Genomic DNA, 15,855 nt, shown 5'->3' on the forward strand with positions numbered 1-15,855 from the left:
GAGAGACATGCAATGATAGATTATTTTATAATTGAAATAAATAAATTAGAACTAAAAAAACCTTATATGAATTTTATAAGGGCCTTTACTTACTTTATAAGTGCTGGAGAAATAGTACAATTGTTAAGATGTTTGCCTTACACATTGCCACACACTGGTTAGATCCCCAGGACAGCATATTGTCCCCTGAGCACCATAAGGAATAATCTCTGAGCACAAAGTCAAAAGTAAGCCTTGAACACCACCAGGTGTGGCCACAAAACAAAATACAAGGAAAAACAAAAGAAAAATCCCCAAAAGGCAAAAACTTTATGCAGCCCCCCAAAAAATGCAAAGTAAATGTTTAGTAAATTATCATTTATATAAAATTGCAAAAACTAGGAAAAATTCTTATAAAATTTATCAATATTCACATAAAACTGTAGAGAAATTCAAAGAATAGATATTTGGAAGAGCAAAGGTGATTATAAGAGACTGTAATTGGTTTACAGGTGTTTATTCCTCTTAAATTTATGACATAAGTATGAAGAACATGTTCAGACTGAACATTATGATAGGTATACAACTTTTAAAATATTAATTCTCTGTAAGGTTTTTGCTAGGGCTGGAGTGATAGCTCCCTGTGGTGTATTCGATATGCCCCAAACAGTAACAACAAGTCTCACAATGGAAACATTACTGGCGCCCGCTCGAACAAATCGATGAACAACGGGAGGACAGTGCTCCAGTGCTACACGTTTTTTTTTTTTTGTTATTTTGCTCTGTACTAGAGGACAAATTATTTAAACAAATATTCAAATGTTCATCTGTAAGAATGTACAGGCCAGTCCCCGATAAAATGTTAAATTATATATATCAAATTACAAATCATCAGCCAACACCTTTCGCCTCACTCCTTTCAAATGCAAGGTGTAATAGAACTGAGCATCTGAAGAAATCAGATGAAAAGAGAACAAGCTGTGTGAAATTTGAGTGCAATTTTCCTGATTGGGGAAGGACTCCAACTAAAGGAAATCATGTCCACATTTAATGAATTAGTAAACATCAAACTTTGGGAAAACGCAATCAGTGAGTTATTTCCATTTTAAGAATTAGATAAAAACACATTCACCAAGTAAAAATGAATCAGAAATAGAGCTACCAGGCAGTAAACACTACTATCTTGCACTTGATGTTCCCAGTGGAGATTTTAACTTCTAATTTAAAACTCCTCTGTTTTCTGTCCTTCACCTTCTCTAAAGAACGAACATGATGTTTTGGATAATCTGGGTTTGAGAAGGAGGAACATTTAAAGAAAAATCCCCTTCTTGCCTCAGCCAACACAGGGAGACGCTGCTGCAACCTTCGAGTTCAAAGGTTCTTCCAGATCAGAAAGTAAAATCACCCAAGTCCACTTCAGAGACCTAAATTTAAATTCAAATACAAAAGAACAATACTACACTAAAAAAAAAGTAAGCTTATGTAAATATTTGAGCAATCAACTCAAAGTTGTAAAAATGTGTTCTTGGAGAAAGTGGTTTTCATTTTTTTCATTTCTGAAAATAAAAAGTTATTTACCAAATAATTATTCTATCTTATTTTTACACAGAAAGAAATGATAGCTAATGATTTATAATAATATTGTGACTCCATGTATCATTTATTGGCTTTATGCAACTCCATCATACGTAAACTTTGTAATTTAAAACTAATTCTTTATAACTCATTGCTAACTATTTTTCTTGGAGCTGTTTTAGTTAGCACTGTGCTAAGGACTGAGATGCAGAAGACTATTTTAAAGGACTCAACAGATAAACTCCCATGTGGATAGAACACAAAGAATAGATGAACCAGGTCTTTATCAGAGAAAAAAAATGTCTTGCTTATCATGAGATACTAAAAACTATATTATGAGCTGAATAGTCTAGGAGATGGTTGATAGATGTAAAAGGATCATATAAAGTTATTTTAAAATAAATTATTATTTTTAAATAAAGCAATAAATCTAAAACTTAATACAACTGTAATTATATCGAATAGGTCTCATCACTTAAAATATAGTTTAAAGCATAAAAAGTAAATTAGAGAGGAAGTTTCTAATTTTTTAAGACCATTAGTAAAGGTGTAGATTATTCTGAACAGGGTAATGACATTTTTTATATGAATAAGGCTTATAATAATTTGCTCAAGGATAAAGATTTTAAACGGTAGTAGCAAACACACTCCAGATCTACACATTCAAGATTAATTTTAGTTGAAATTAGCTTAAGGAGAAATAATACTAAATACAGGAATAAAAGATAATATTAGATACCATTTGAAACTCAAAAATTATAAGCATTTTGTTGACACAGCAGTGTTGGTCTAAGATTATTAGAACTAGAGTCCAAAAGAAAAAGTGAGAAATAGCACGTTAGAAATTTACATTTGTAGTTTAGGTCACCAGATCTTTTATATTCATGTTTTTCCATTATAACAAAGACCAATTTTGTGCATTAAAAGGGACAGTTACAGAAAGCAAAAGGTCATTCTTTAGTAATTGTATAATACTTACTAAAATTCAGATAATATATTTTAAGATTTTGTAAGATTAGGGTTCCTTAAATCTCTGTTACCTGAGATTTAAAAAAAATTGTGGGCTTATAAAACTAAAAGATTGGTTGAGGAAATCACTTTAATAGTATTGTTCTTTAGTGAACAGTACATAAGCTAATATTAGAATTGTTGTAAAACAAACTTACTGATGAGAACCTAATGATTATGTAAATTAAATTTTGCTGATTCTTAGCATTGTGAAACACAACATTCCCTTACATCCTCTAACAGGATAAACAATCTGTTTCAGAAATACTTTTTTCTTTTTTTACTCTGTATCAGCAACTTTATTGAAAAGGAGAGAAGCCGGTGCCATCCATGTTTGCTCCCTCTCTCCACAGTCCCCGAGTCTATACTCAGGTTCAGGCACTCCATGTACCTTGTAGCCAAAAATCTGATTTTTTAAAAAGGTTGAAATAATTATTTTCCAGGCCAGAAATGTAGAATTGAAGAAAGGTGCCTGCCTTACAAAGGCTGAACCCAGTTTGTTGCCTGGCACTGCATATGGTCACCCTAGTACTGCCACAAGTTATCCCTGAGCTAGCCAGGAGAAAACACTAAGCCATCAGGTATGGTCCAAACACAGCAGTCCCTCATCTTCACTGCCCTCATCCCAATATTTTCAAACAAATCACTAAGGCAGAGAATCATAAAGTACCCTGGAGATTTTTACATATTTGGGATTTCCTCTCTTTCATTTTATGTTAGTTATACATTTTATAAGTACTATTCCAAAATATACTTTCTGAATAGTATTACATGATTGCTCAATATGTTTAACTGCATGAGACTAAAAAGCTAGAGGACATTTCAAAACCTTCTCCTAAAATCAACACAGAATCTGCTACTAGTGCTGCAAGTACTTAAACATGCCAGACCATGATGAATATGAAGTTTATTGGAGTCTATAAATGGCAGAAAACTCAGAAGATTTATTGAACCATCTCTAAATAGCTTTAAAGTTTTATTGTGGTGAGGAAAAAGGCTAGTTTAAAAATTCTACAATCAATTGTCTTTTGTGTTTTAAATAAAATGGAAGTGAATAAAATCTGAGTTCAAAGGCTTTTACATTCAAAAATGGAGAACTATATCTCTGGAAATGAACAAATTAATTGCTAAATCTACCTGGAACATCTATATAAATGGAGAAATTTTACTGCATAAACACAAATGCATATCATATCTATCAACTTATCTCTATTCATATACACATGTATACACATATATACACATATATATAGTCTACAGGAAATAATGTAAATCTGTGGAGAACTAACTAGATTCAATGCCTTCAATAGCAATTTAAGATCATGAAAGTTAAAAACCCTAGGTACGGAACATATGTTACTTATGTTTGGTAGACGATAAATGACCTCAGATACATATAAGTTACTCCTCAAAATATTTAATGTTTCAAAATCAAAATGCAGGGAAAAGCATAAGGGTTTTAATATCATCAAGTGTTTTAGTAGAGATCTATGTTTCTAGAATACATGAAATAAAGTTAGATATTATAAATAACAAATATGGCTTTGGTATTACAAGACTTAAAACTCTAACAACATTATCTATCCTGAGAGAAAGGTCTTAATTGGCAACTTTGCAAAACTTTGGAAAAATAACATAATTATAAAATAGAAGTATATTAAATCACATGTATTTAGATTCAAATAATTTCCTGCTTAAACAAATTTCAAATCAAAACCAACTACATCAAAGAGAAAAGAGCAAGTCTTTTAAGCTTGAAAAATCACAAAGGTAGTATTAGGCTTAGTCCCATGATCACTTTTGAGTGAGTTTGTTTTATACTTATTTTTCAAATTCAAATTTGTGTAGTTTAAAAACAGTCAAACAGGCAACAAAGAGCAAGAACATAATTTATCACAGTACATTTCAATAAATTATCTTTAAATTATCCTTGTTTGTGGCATCTATTCATTTCAATCATACAAATACAAATGAGGGCATGCGATTTTATATTCAAATTATTCTAATATATTTGTCAAACTAATCTGGCAGTTATTGTTAGTTTTTGCTTTAAAGAATACAGATAACATAATGCTTATATCACACACATTCTTAAAAAATGGGTCTCAATTCCTATAACATAACTACAGAGTTCAATGGCATGATTACAGTCACGAAAAACTTATACGGACCCAGTACATCCTCATAATCATTAAATCCTTACTTATATCATTTGTTCCTTTACTTAGTGACCTAACTAGTTCTTAATTTTTCAGCCTTATAAATAACATTGTAACATTAGCACATTTACTATGATATACTCTCCATTATGTATCTGGTGATGTCTTGGTAAACCGGCATTCTGAAAACCATCAAGCAAATAAACAAAAAGGACTGATTTGTAGTATTGATTCTCACTTTAGACAAATACTGCAGATACTACCAACATGGCCAAGCTAAGCTATTAACTATTAGTTACTATTATGAAATAGTAACTTGGGAAGTGATGTTCATTTCATAATTTACTTTTTCAGACTGGTATCAATAGAAACTGTAATGAACAAATATTGCATTGAGTTTGTATTTATTATAATAATCAATAAAAAATCCAGGAAATATTTTGGTAGTTTCCTACATCTTTGATTTTTTAAATGATAATGAATTATTTTAATTTGATTAAATGTCTTAAGGAAAAACAGAGAATCTTTTCCTAGTAAAGTATAAATAATAGTAAACAACTTACAAATAAGTATTTTTTCTACAGTAAGATAAAGAATTAAGTTGAGCGATTTAATAGTAAAATATTGCTATTGTAAAAACAATGGGAGTCTCCGAAGTATGTATCCCTATGTTAAAGTCTGGAAAAGGTAGATAGCTAATTTAAGTAATAAATCAAAATTATTGTTAGGTATTTTGATAGTTATGCTGTAATAATTTACTAAAAGAAATAGGCAAGATATTTTATGATCATATTAGATATGTTATTTTAAAATGCTATTATGTGATGAGGTAGATAGGATCTGAATGCATCTAGCAACTATAAAAGGTCAAAGAGTATTATTTATATACCACTTAGACTCTGTTATGAATACACTTTAGCTTTTAGTATGAAAACAAATCATGTTCAGTATTTAAAATTTTTATTTTGGCCAAGTTCCAATAAAGCATTGTTTACAGAAAAAGGCATAAGATGTATTTGGACTGTTAGTCATTTAAAGTTCACTGACCTAACTTCATCATGTATAGAATTGTCTGATAATTTCATGACTCTTATTTTGTTAATATTTACAAATTTTTTTACAAAATGCTAACATAACTTAATGCTTTTTTAAAAAATATTATACCAGTCAGTATAAAATCTTTGACTAATTTGTGTTACTCAAAGAAGATATCACTATCGTAAATTAACTGCCAAAGGGCAATGCAATTGAAAATAAAATGATTATAACTGTACATATATCCATTTTTATATTGTACAACTCACAATTAATTATAAGAGTGGATCTTTGCTTAGGTAGTTCCATAAAATGCATATTAAATTGAAATATATTTAATATGAACACAGTCATTTTAATTTACTTTGAAATCCTTATTCTTACCTTCCATAAGTTTCCCTGTCTGTTCTGCACTTCCCCCAGGAAGAATCTTGGCAATATAGGCTCCAATTTCTCCACTATGTCCAGGGATTTCTTTACCACCCACAATTCTAATTCCTAATCCATTACCTGTATTAGGAATAGAAAATTATTTGTAATAATATAGTTAGATTATTACAATTTTGGCAATACTTGATATGAAACAAACTTCTGAAATCTTAAGAAAGATATAGCACTGCAATGTCCTCCCATTGTTCATCGATTTGCTTGAGTGGGCCCAGTAATGTCTCCACTGTGAGACTTGTTAATGTCTTTGGCATATTGAATACATCATGGGGAGCTTGCCAGGCTTTGCCGTGTGGGCGAGATACTCTGAGTAGCTTGCCGGGTTCTCAGAGAGGGGCAGAAGAATCACACCCAACTTGGTCGGCTGCGCGCAAGGGGAACGCCCTACTGCTATGCTAGCTCTAGGGAAGATATATTAAAAATTAAATTTATAATAACAGCATTTTTATTTCATCAATTTTACCGAGATAAAATATAAATATATTTGCTAATTTTTAACCTGCAATCTTACAAGCATTGGCATGAAGGTGTTCCCAATACAAGAACTTCAGAACATAGAACTTACAAACAGGTAGAAGGTGCAGAAAGTGTTCCCAATACAAGTACTCCAGAACATAGAATTTACGAACAGGCAGTACTAACTATCATTGACTGAGAAGCAATTTAAATAAGCAAAAAATTGCAATTCATAAAGAAAAAATAATGTAACATAAACTAATACTTCTAACTTAAGCCTTAATTCATTTCTATAATTGTTAATATGGCAGCTACTATAAGGTACAAGATAAATTAATAAATTAGTAAATTGTGCAATACACCAAAGAACAAATTTTCCTGAAATAAGTCACATGGAAAAAATATGGAGAATAATTATCATGAGAAGTCCAATTGAGATAAAAATGAACTTTTGACATTTTAACTTATTTTTATGCATCAGAAAACTATTGTTGATCATTTAGCACCAGACACATTTTTTTTTTGTTACAAAGGGTACAAATGGCAAGGGTAATTTTAAACGAAAATAATAAAGGAAAGAAACTTTCTCCTTTGATGAAGATCAACAATTAATTGCATAATTAAAATGAAGATGCTCCATTTAGTGACTGAAGAACAATTTCTATTTTTTTTCTTTTTTTTTTCTTTTTGCTGTTTGGGTCACATCTGGCGATGCTCAGGGGTTATTCCTGGCTGTGTACTCGGGCAGTGCTCAGGGTACCATATGGGATGATGGGGAATTGAACCTGGGTCAACTGCATGCAAGGCTAATGCCCTACCTGCTGAACTGTCACTCTGGCCCTGAGGAACCATTTTTAACTCTTGAAAAATGTATAAACTTTAAAAGACAAATCTTTGACTTCCTATTTCTGTATCACTTATGCTTTAAAAATTATTATGGCATGGTTGTACAACTCTGAAAATTCTTAAATATCATATTCAAAATATCTAAATCATACTACAGTATAACTATTAAAATAATAATAAAAAGAGCTGGCTGCATTTGTTCACTATTTTCATAATCTATACAAATGAGGTTTGGTAGAATATGGGCCACTTTTATTCATAGAAGTCACTGCTATCTTTTGAACCTAAGCATCTTTAACTTCTTCACCAATTTATTTGCTAATTAGTTTTTATAGCCTTGCAGATGTAGCCGGTCCATTATGGAACTGAACTATACATGAGCAAATACACTTTTTTTAATGGGAAAAATTTCTTTGGCTTGTTTTTAAACAGCTATGTTTTTGGAGCCATAAGATGGAATTCTAATGGTATAAAGTCTCACTTTGTGAGCACAGCAGTTTTTCCTCTACTCTGATCATTTTTAAGAGAAGGGAAAATAACATTTGTTGCGCACACCATTATGTATAACATTTCACATTAGTGACACAGAGATGGTGTTACTTTATGACAAATTTATCTTCAAAACGTAAATTAGCTATAGAGGTACAACCCAACTAAGGTCTTTCTGAATTTCACACTAATTATTTGTTTTCTCATTTTTCAACTTTGTACATGAATAAAAGATTTTAAACCATTGTACTAAATATTTTCAAACTTTTTATAGTGTACTTAATAGTTTTCATAAAATATCTTAATGTTTTACCCAGCTAAAATAGTTTATGATATATATATATATAATATATATAGTACATCTACTTCTAATGGGTTTAATTTAAACCAAATGAAAATTCACAAGTAACCAGTAGCTTCACTCTTTCCTTGTAAATCATTATTTTATAAAGATGGTTAAGTCACTACTTAGTTTTTCTACTATTGGCTGAAGCGATAGCACAGCGAGTAGGGCGTTTGCCTTGTGCACGGCCAGCCCAGCCAAGCCGGGTTTGATTCTTCCACCTCTCTCGGAGAGCCCGGCAAGCTACCGAGAGTATGTCGCCCGCACAGCAGAGCCTGGCAAGCTACACATGACATATTCAATATGCCAAACACAGTAACACGTTTCACAATGGAGATGTTACTGGACCCGCTTGAGCAAATTGATGAACAATGGGAGGACAGTGCTACAGTGCTACCTGGTGAAGTTAAATATAAGAAAAAAATTAAATTTTTATTATTAAAATAACCATGCATGATGAAGTAGTAACATGACTATAAAATCCATTGTGATTAATCATTCAATTCCAACAGCAATAAATCAAGATCAACATTTCTAAATCTATTTCTTCACTATTATTCACTTTTAAAGAAATCACAGTAATGATATAATTTCACATTTAAATATATAATTTAACCTGTAAATGTTTTAGTATATTCCTCTAAAAAATCTGTGCATTTCATATGTATATTGACATAAAATGATAATCGTAGCAAAAGCCAACAGTAAATCTTTAATATCACCAAATACTTAATCCTTCAAGTTAGGCACTAGGGAGGGAGGACATTGAAGAGTGCTTAGAGTTACACTTGGCTTTATGCTAGAGGCGGGGCTTTCATCTATTGAATTGTCTCTCCTTTCCCCAATTTGGCTTCTGATTGGGTATCAAATAACACTGAGATTAGCCTGGGAAAAAAGCTGTGTTCTCGGGCTTGCATATTACTAGGTAAACTTCTACACACTGACAAAGACTGTAGTTTCTGATTCTAGCCTTGAATTTATACGTGTATAAACAACTCCGAGGTGTTTTAAAACCTTACTTGAAAACAATTCAGTAAGAGGTTATGCTTTCTAAGGACTCATGGAAAATACACTCAAGTAATAACCAATGATGAAGAAATTCAGTAGAGAAATACTTTATTTTTTTATTATTTTAAGTAGGTATGAAAAGAATTGGGGTACACAAAGAGATGATACAGTATACTGCTAGCATTTATTATTAAAAATGACAATTTTCTTGCTAATTTTGTGAAACATATATATTAAAATTGAATCTAGTTTTTATATGAGAATATTTCTACCAAGAAGTTAATAGGTCTTATTTCAGTTATTCTTCCTTTTAAATGTCCCCCTAGTTTTAGCACAATAGAACAAAGATAAAATTAAAATAGCAAAAGGACAGCAATAAATTTGAAGGAATAATCAAATACAGTATAAAATAATAATATAGACAGAATAATGAGATATTGATATAGATTCCTAATGGTTTCATATAAACAGTCTGAAGTTTTTCGTCATACAGCTTTTAAAAATTGGTCCTGGTAAGTATATGAATAATGTTATTTCACTTTATGAGCTGCAGGAAACAAAAACAGTTTGTATTAAGTAATTATCTTTACAAAAAGAAAGCTACTAGATTTTAAGATTCATGCCTGGAATTTCATCAGCACTTAAAAATACAGTCTGTACCCAATAAAACTGTGAAAGGTTGAATTATCTGTCTCTGCTAGAAGAAAAATAACCCAATCATGACCAAAAAAAAATTAGACTCCTAATCGATTCATTCTCTATGAAAATAAAGAGAGGAAAATAGCTTAAAACGAAGTTTGTTCAAATTTATATGCTCCATGGTTTAAAAAATGCAAGGCACTATGGCAACTATGGGAGGTACGTTGAAGAAATTTAACTTTATATTCTTTGTTATATCTTTCAGTCCTTAAAAAATGTCCTCTGAAGCATAAAACATTATGTAAGATATGTTACAAGTCTCACAATGTTACTGGGCCCGCTTGAGCAAATCTATGAACAACGGGAGGATAGTGATAGTGACAGTGCTGTTCATTAATATTTACTGTTGATATCCAATGTCTATTAAAAAAAACTGTACTTTTTTGAGAACATAGATATACCTTATCTTTTAAAACTGCATAAAGACTAGAAAGATAGCTAATGGACTGAGACATGCTCTGCATGTTGGAAGCCTGGGTTCAATTCCTGGGACTGTGTGGGCCAGCACTGTCAGGAGGGACCTCTACCACAGAAATGCTAGTCACTCTTATCACTGTAATGGATGTGACCAAACCTCCAAATCTTAATGATGTAGGCATGTAGATAGAAAAGGGCCCTTATAGCAATGGAATTCTTGAGAAGTAATAAAACTAATAGCCACAAGGCTACAAAGAGTTTACTTTGTAAGCTTAAGAACTAGAACTTTGGGGCTGGAGCTATAGCACAGCAGGTAGGGCGTTTGCCTTTCATGTCCCCCAAACACTACCAGGAGTAATTCCTGAGTGCATGAGGTGAGCCAGGAGTATCCCCTGTGCACTGCTGAGTGTAATCCAAAAAGAAAAAAAAAAAGAACAACAACAACAAAAGAACTATAACTTTATCTGGCACCAGAAATACAGAAAGGCTGGACCCCTCCACTGAGAGAAGTTCCAACAGGAACAAAGAACACAAAAAAGGAATTTCAAACAAGACCATCAACACTCCCAACTCTACCCCGTTGGCAACCACCCAAGCAAGGACTCTTACCTAGCTAGAAACTGTGTTAAAAAAAAAAAAAGAAAAAAAAACTATGAAAGTTTTTTCCATAAAGTTTTTTTCATATTAAGTTTTATGAACAAAGGAAAAGCATGAGTATGTTGCCCAAGCCCATATGCTGCTTCTGTTCATGTGGCTGCTCTCTGTCTTTGGAGAAGACCGTGTTCTCTGTCTTGAACATGCTACCCATTCTTCCTTTCTCTGTCTCCCTTCCCTTCCCCTTAAAACCTCCAAATAAAACTGGTTTTTACTACACCACTTGTCTACTCCTGAAATTCTTTTCTGTGAAAAAGATAAGGACACAAAAGGTCTAGCTAAGTCCTAGGACTGGTTTTGTTTTTCTGCAAAGAGCAATTCCATACTTCAGCATTAGTCCACAGCTCCCAAAGAAATTGGGTGCTGGGGATTAACGTTCATGCCAAGAAGGTAAGGTTGGTGTTAGGTGTGGCTGGATGGCCACCTATTGGGCCAGTGGGGCCCTTGTAGGGCCTGGCAGGGGCTCATCACAGACTTTATCAAAACTAGACTTCCCAGATGGTCCTGAGGGTGAAGAAGTGGCTTGGGAGAAAGTGGTTTTTCTTTTCCTTTCTGCCTCACATTAGCCAGTTGAGAGGGCTCACCGACTTCATTAATACTATAACTTTTAATTTACAATACAAAATTCCCATTATATTTCAAAAGTGTTCAAGAAAAGACAGTAGGCAGAAAGAAAACAAAGGTAGACAGAGGAAGTACCACATTGGAGAAGACAAAGAAAGTCAGATAACTAAGTCCTACATTCATTTTGGATTGGACATTTGACTAGGGATAAAAGTGAGATTGTTTAGAAAATTGAAAGTATGGATAAGATCTTGAGGACATTTTCATAGCATGATATCAAAGCTAATCCTTTTTTTGTTGCAGGCAGGAAGACATGGGGTCCTGGGATTTTATACAGTATATTGATAATGTGATGCTTGGAACCTAAAACCATCACAAAAGTCTTAAGCCCTTTGATACAAAAGGCCTTTGACTCAACTCAGGAGCCCAGAAAACTATTGAGATGCTGAATTCCAGACCATGTGCAAAAAGGCTTCCAGAGAGAAAAGACGGCTGGATCCCGAGAATGTCAAACAAGGCCATGGTAAAAATCAAGAAAAAAGACCATCAACTGCTTCAAGTGCATCCCCATGGCAACCAGCCTAGCAATGGATTGATTGGGGGCAGTGTGGGAAAACTAAACACAACTAATTTGGCTTCGTAAATGATGTATCTCAAGTAGATGTGGGCTTTATTACTTTAGGATACATTTTCTTATTCTGCGAAAATGGCATCCCTGCTTGGAATGGCGTACTTTGATTTTCATACTCTGGAGAAGCCTGTATTGTCTCTTTAGCACATATGTTCATTTATCTCTCTCTTTCCTCCCAAATAAACTTATTTTACTTCACTATTCATTTTCCAAAATTCCTTTTGGTGAGGAAACAGTAATGAAACTGAAAAACCTAGGCAAGCATTTAGGACTGACTTTGCTTTTCTGCAGTGAAAAATTCCTTGAACCAACCTGGTTTCCATGGTGCCCAGAGAAGTTGTGTGGCAAGTATATCATTTCCCATGCCAGGCAGAACAAGTGGAATCCATGTGTGGTTTGACTGACTACTGCCTGGTGGACCTGGTAAGATGTGAGGTCTGTTCTGTGAAGCTTCTCATTAGGCTCGTCTCAGTCTTTCATCAATACTAGATTTCCCTATGAACTTCGTTGGGTGACTGAGGTGGGCAGAGATGGGTAGACAGAAAAGTATTCTTTCAAGGATGCCACCTTTCTCCTCACCTTACCTAAACCATCTGGGGAATACTACTCCTTCTCTAATGGGTATCATACCTTAATGCCTGCAACCAGCAACATTCTCTTGTTTATTTGTTAGTTTGGGGGCCACTGCCAGTTATGCTCATGGTTCCTGGTTCTGCATTCAGGGAACACCCATGGCAGGGATTGAGGACCACAAGGAACTGAAAACTGATTGGCGACATACAGGCAGGCATCATACCTGCTGAACTATCTCTCTGACCCACCAGCAACATTTTGATCATTTTTATTTTGGTTTAATAAAATTTAAAGGTAGGAAATTTAGATAAAGGGCAAAATAACTAAATCTAAATATTTACCTCTTATGAGTAATGTTAATGATCTTGTCTATTATGTTCTATATTCTTATTTCAAATTTTCCAAAACACAATTTTTGACAGAATACATGACCTTTCCAAAATTGAATGTCAATTTACTAAAATACAAATATGCATTTAATTTAGCATAAAATCAGTAAAAGTATATGATTTGATTACCTTTACCTGAAACTGTATGATCCTTAGAGTCTCTTGTTATTTTTATCCTTGCATGAGGGAAAATGTAGTGCATAGTCTTTCCATTCATCTGTATAATCTAAGACATACATGTGTAAGTGAAGAAGCAATGTTAAAGACTCTTAAAAGGAAATATACAGAATTAGACTAACAAGCCTAATTTTATTTTTTAATAAAACATGATTCTCTATATATATGTACATATATATAATGTTATAAGTTCTGGGAACATTATGGTATTCACATTTACTAACCAATATCACTTGCAAAGTGATTTATTCTGTTTGGGAAATAACTGAACAGATGTAACAGCTTCTAAAGGATGTCTTCTGCTTTATAAGTACAGATGCAATAGTGATGGAAAGGGGTATTCTAGTGTATGGGGGCACATACTCTTCATTGATGTATTCAAATCCTAAGAGCAGGGGAATTTAAGTACAAGAAGAAAGACAATGGTAGGATATTTGTAAAATAAGAAGAGTCTAGTGGGGGAATGCAGTCTGCTTTAACCTAGTCCAGAGACTGACCAAGTGTAGTTCTCCCTTTCTTAAATGGTTGAATGTTTGATATGAATGCCTTAGCATAAGGTTTACTTTAAAACTTGCATTACCTAAAAACAAAGTCAAGGATGAGAGCTTACACTACAATAACCATGAGAAGAGTAACTGACAGCTAATGATTTTGCTCTAGATTGTTGGAAAATAAAAATTTAATTTCATCAATTCATTGTAACTGGGAAGAAAAGCCAGAAAAATTATCCTAGTGCTCCATCTCTCTAACTAATAGTAGGACTGCTTCTTATTTATTTTCATTTTATAGGGAATATATTCATTTTTGCCGTTTTGTGTTTCTGGTGAACAAATCTATCAGAAGAATCTATGTACACTAGATGCTGAAATGAATTTCACATAAATAAAGCATATTTCCTCATTACAATACTCTTTGAAGTTGTGTTATTGATGCTATTTCTAATTCACTGTAGATCTTCTTTTAGGTTGGAAAAAAAAGAACTTACAGCTTTTGAGGAAAGTCTGATTTATATAAATCAACAATGAGAACCAAATTATCATTATTGAGACATTAACATAACTCTATAGACTGCATTTTCTCTCTTTCCACTGGCTAATTGAGATTTCAGAAACAAAAGTAAATTAGTTGGCAGGTGGAAAGTTTAAAACCTTTGCATGGACTAGGGTCAGAATTTACATTTTTCTATCACACTCATCTATATATATAATTCCAACAGTATTTATATCTATACACTATATATTTTGACAAGTATTCTGATTAATATATCAGATTTCAAGTACCTGATCTATTAGAGGATTTTCCTCAGATTATACAAGTGTCAATTTCATATTTCAAAGTTCAAACTAAATCTCACCTCATTTGTTCAAAGGAAATGAGACTGGATTTTTGCATCATGTTATCAACTGTAAAATTCACCTAATGTTTTCAGTTTTTTATCTATAAATATGTTAATGTCTATTTTGTGTGAATTGAACTGAATATAAAATTCTATTTCGTTATAATCATTTTATAGGGAATTATTTATTTCATTATTTATTTTTCTGTCTACGTTTCTAATGGATGCAGAAAAACTTACATTGCTCTACCAGTTTCTTTACACCCAAGTCAAGTGTTTTATGTTCTTAACTATATTCATTTGATCCTTTTATTAAATTGTTATTTGGAAGCACTAAAACCAACCAGATCTATGCCATCCAAAATTCTATAAACTCTTCAAGAGTTTCTCATAATCAATTTCTGCAGTATTGGATATCCTGCACAATTTACTATCTTTTGGAAGAATGACCATTTAAGGAAATAGTCACTTAAATTGCACCACAATTATGCTAAAATGTCAATCAGAAACAACACCTTAAATTACTAGAAGAAATTCATTTATGAACATGATAAATAAAAGTCTCATTTATTTGGGTAATTAAGACTATTCTAGGATGAACTGAATACATTTAGAAGAAATTGCTAAATATAGCACTTACTTGTTCTTGATGTTGACTAAGTGGTCTAGAGTGGACTAATCTTTCAGGCAGTTTTCGATCCAGACCATGTCCACTATCCAAACGAGATTCCCTGGGTTTGTCAAACCAATCCGTTTCTTCACGGCGCAAGTGATAGGCTTTGGAAACCAAGGAAATATCAAACATTGCAACCCCTACTAAGATAAATGATAAAGGACTGTCGATGTTTCAAAATACCAACATGCACCCAGCTTGTCAAAAGTTCATGCATTTCAAACACAGCTCGGGCAAAGAGAGAAAAACCATTCCAATATTATATTAAAATAGTGTTTAAGAAATTGTACCATGAGACAATTTAGAAAGATCAGTGTACACATCTGTTTAATTTCTAATAGCAAAATAAAATTAAAAATAAATAAGAAAAAGAAGATGGTGATTATATAAGTAAAGT

At 32.7% G+C, this 15,855-nt stretch overlaps 1 protein-coding gene across 4 annotated transcripts in view; it reads right to left on the reverse strand.

Moving 5' to 3' along the window:
* Positions 1-15,855, reverse strand: part of PCLO (piccolo presynaptic cytomatrix protein) — a 382,693-nt gene that overhangs the window by 130,546 nt on the left and 236,292 nt on the right. For all 4 annotated transcript variants that reach the window (XM_056118261.1, XM_056118260.1, XM_056118262.1 and 1 more), the window contains exons 8-10: positions 15,426-15,562; positions 13,408-13,498; positions 6,141-6,266 (exon numbers count right to left, since the gene is read on the reverse strand). In XM_056118261.1, coding sequence (XP_055974236.1) covers positions 6,141-6,266; positions 13,408-13,498; positions 15,426-15,562 — 354 coding nt within the window. The remainder of the gene's footprint in view (positions 1-6,140; positions 6,267-13,407; positions 13,499-15,425; positions 15,563-15,855) is intronic.

The sequence above is a fragment of the Sorex fumeus genome, unplaced genomic scaffold (genome assembly GCF_029834395.1).
Source record: "Sorex fumeus unplaced genomic scaffold, SorFum_2.1 ptg000037l, whole genome shotgun sequence".
Classification (NCBI taxonomy): Eukaryota; Metazoa; Chordata; class Mammalia; order Eulipotyphla; family Soricidae; genus Sorex; species Sorex fumeus.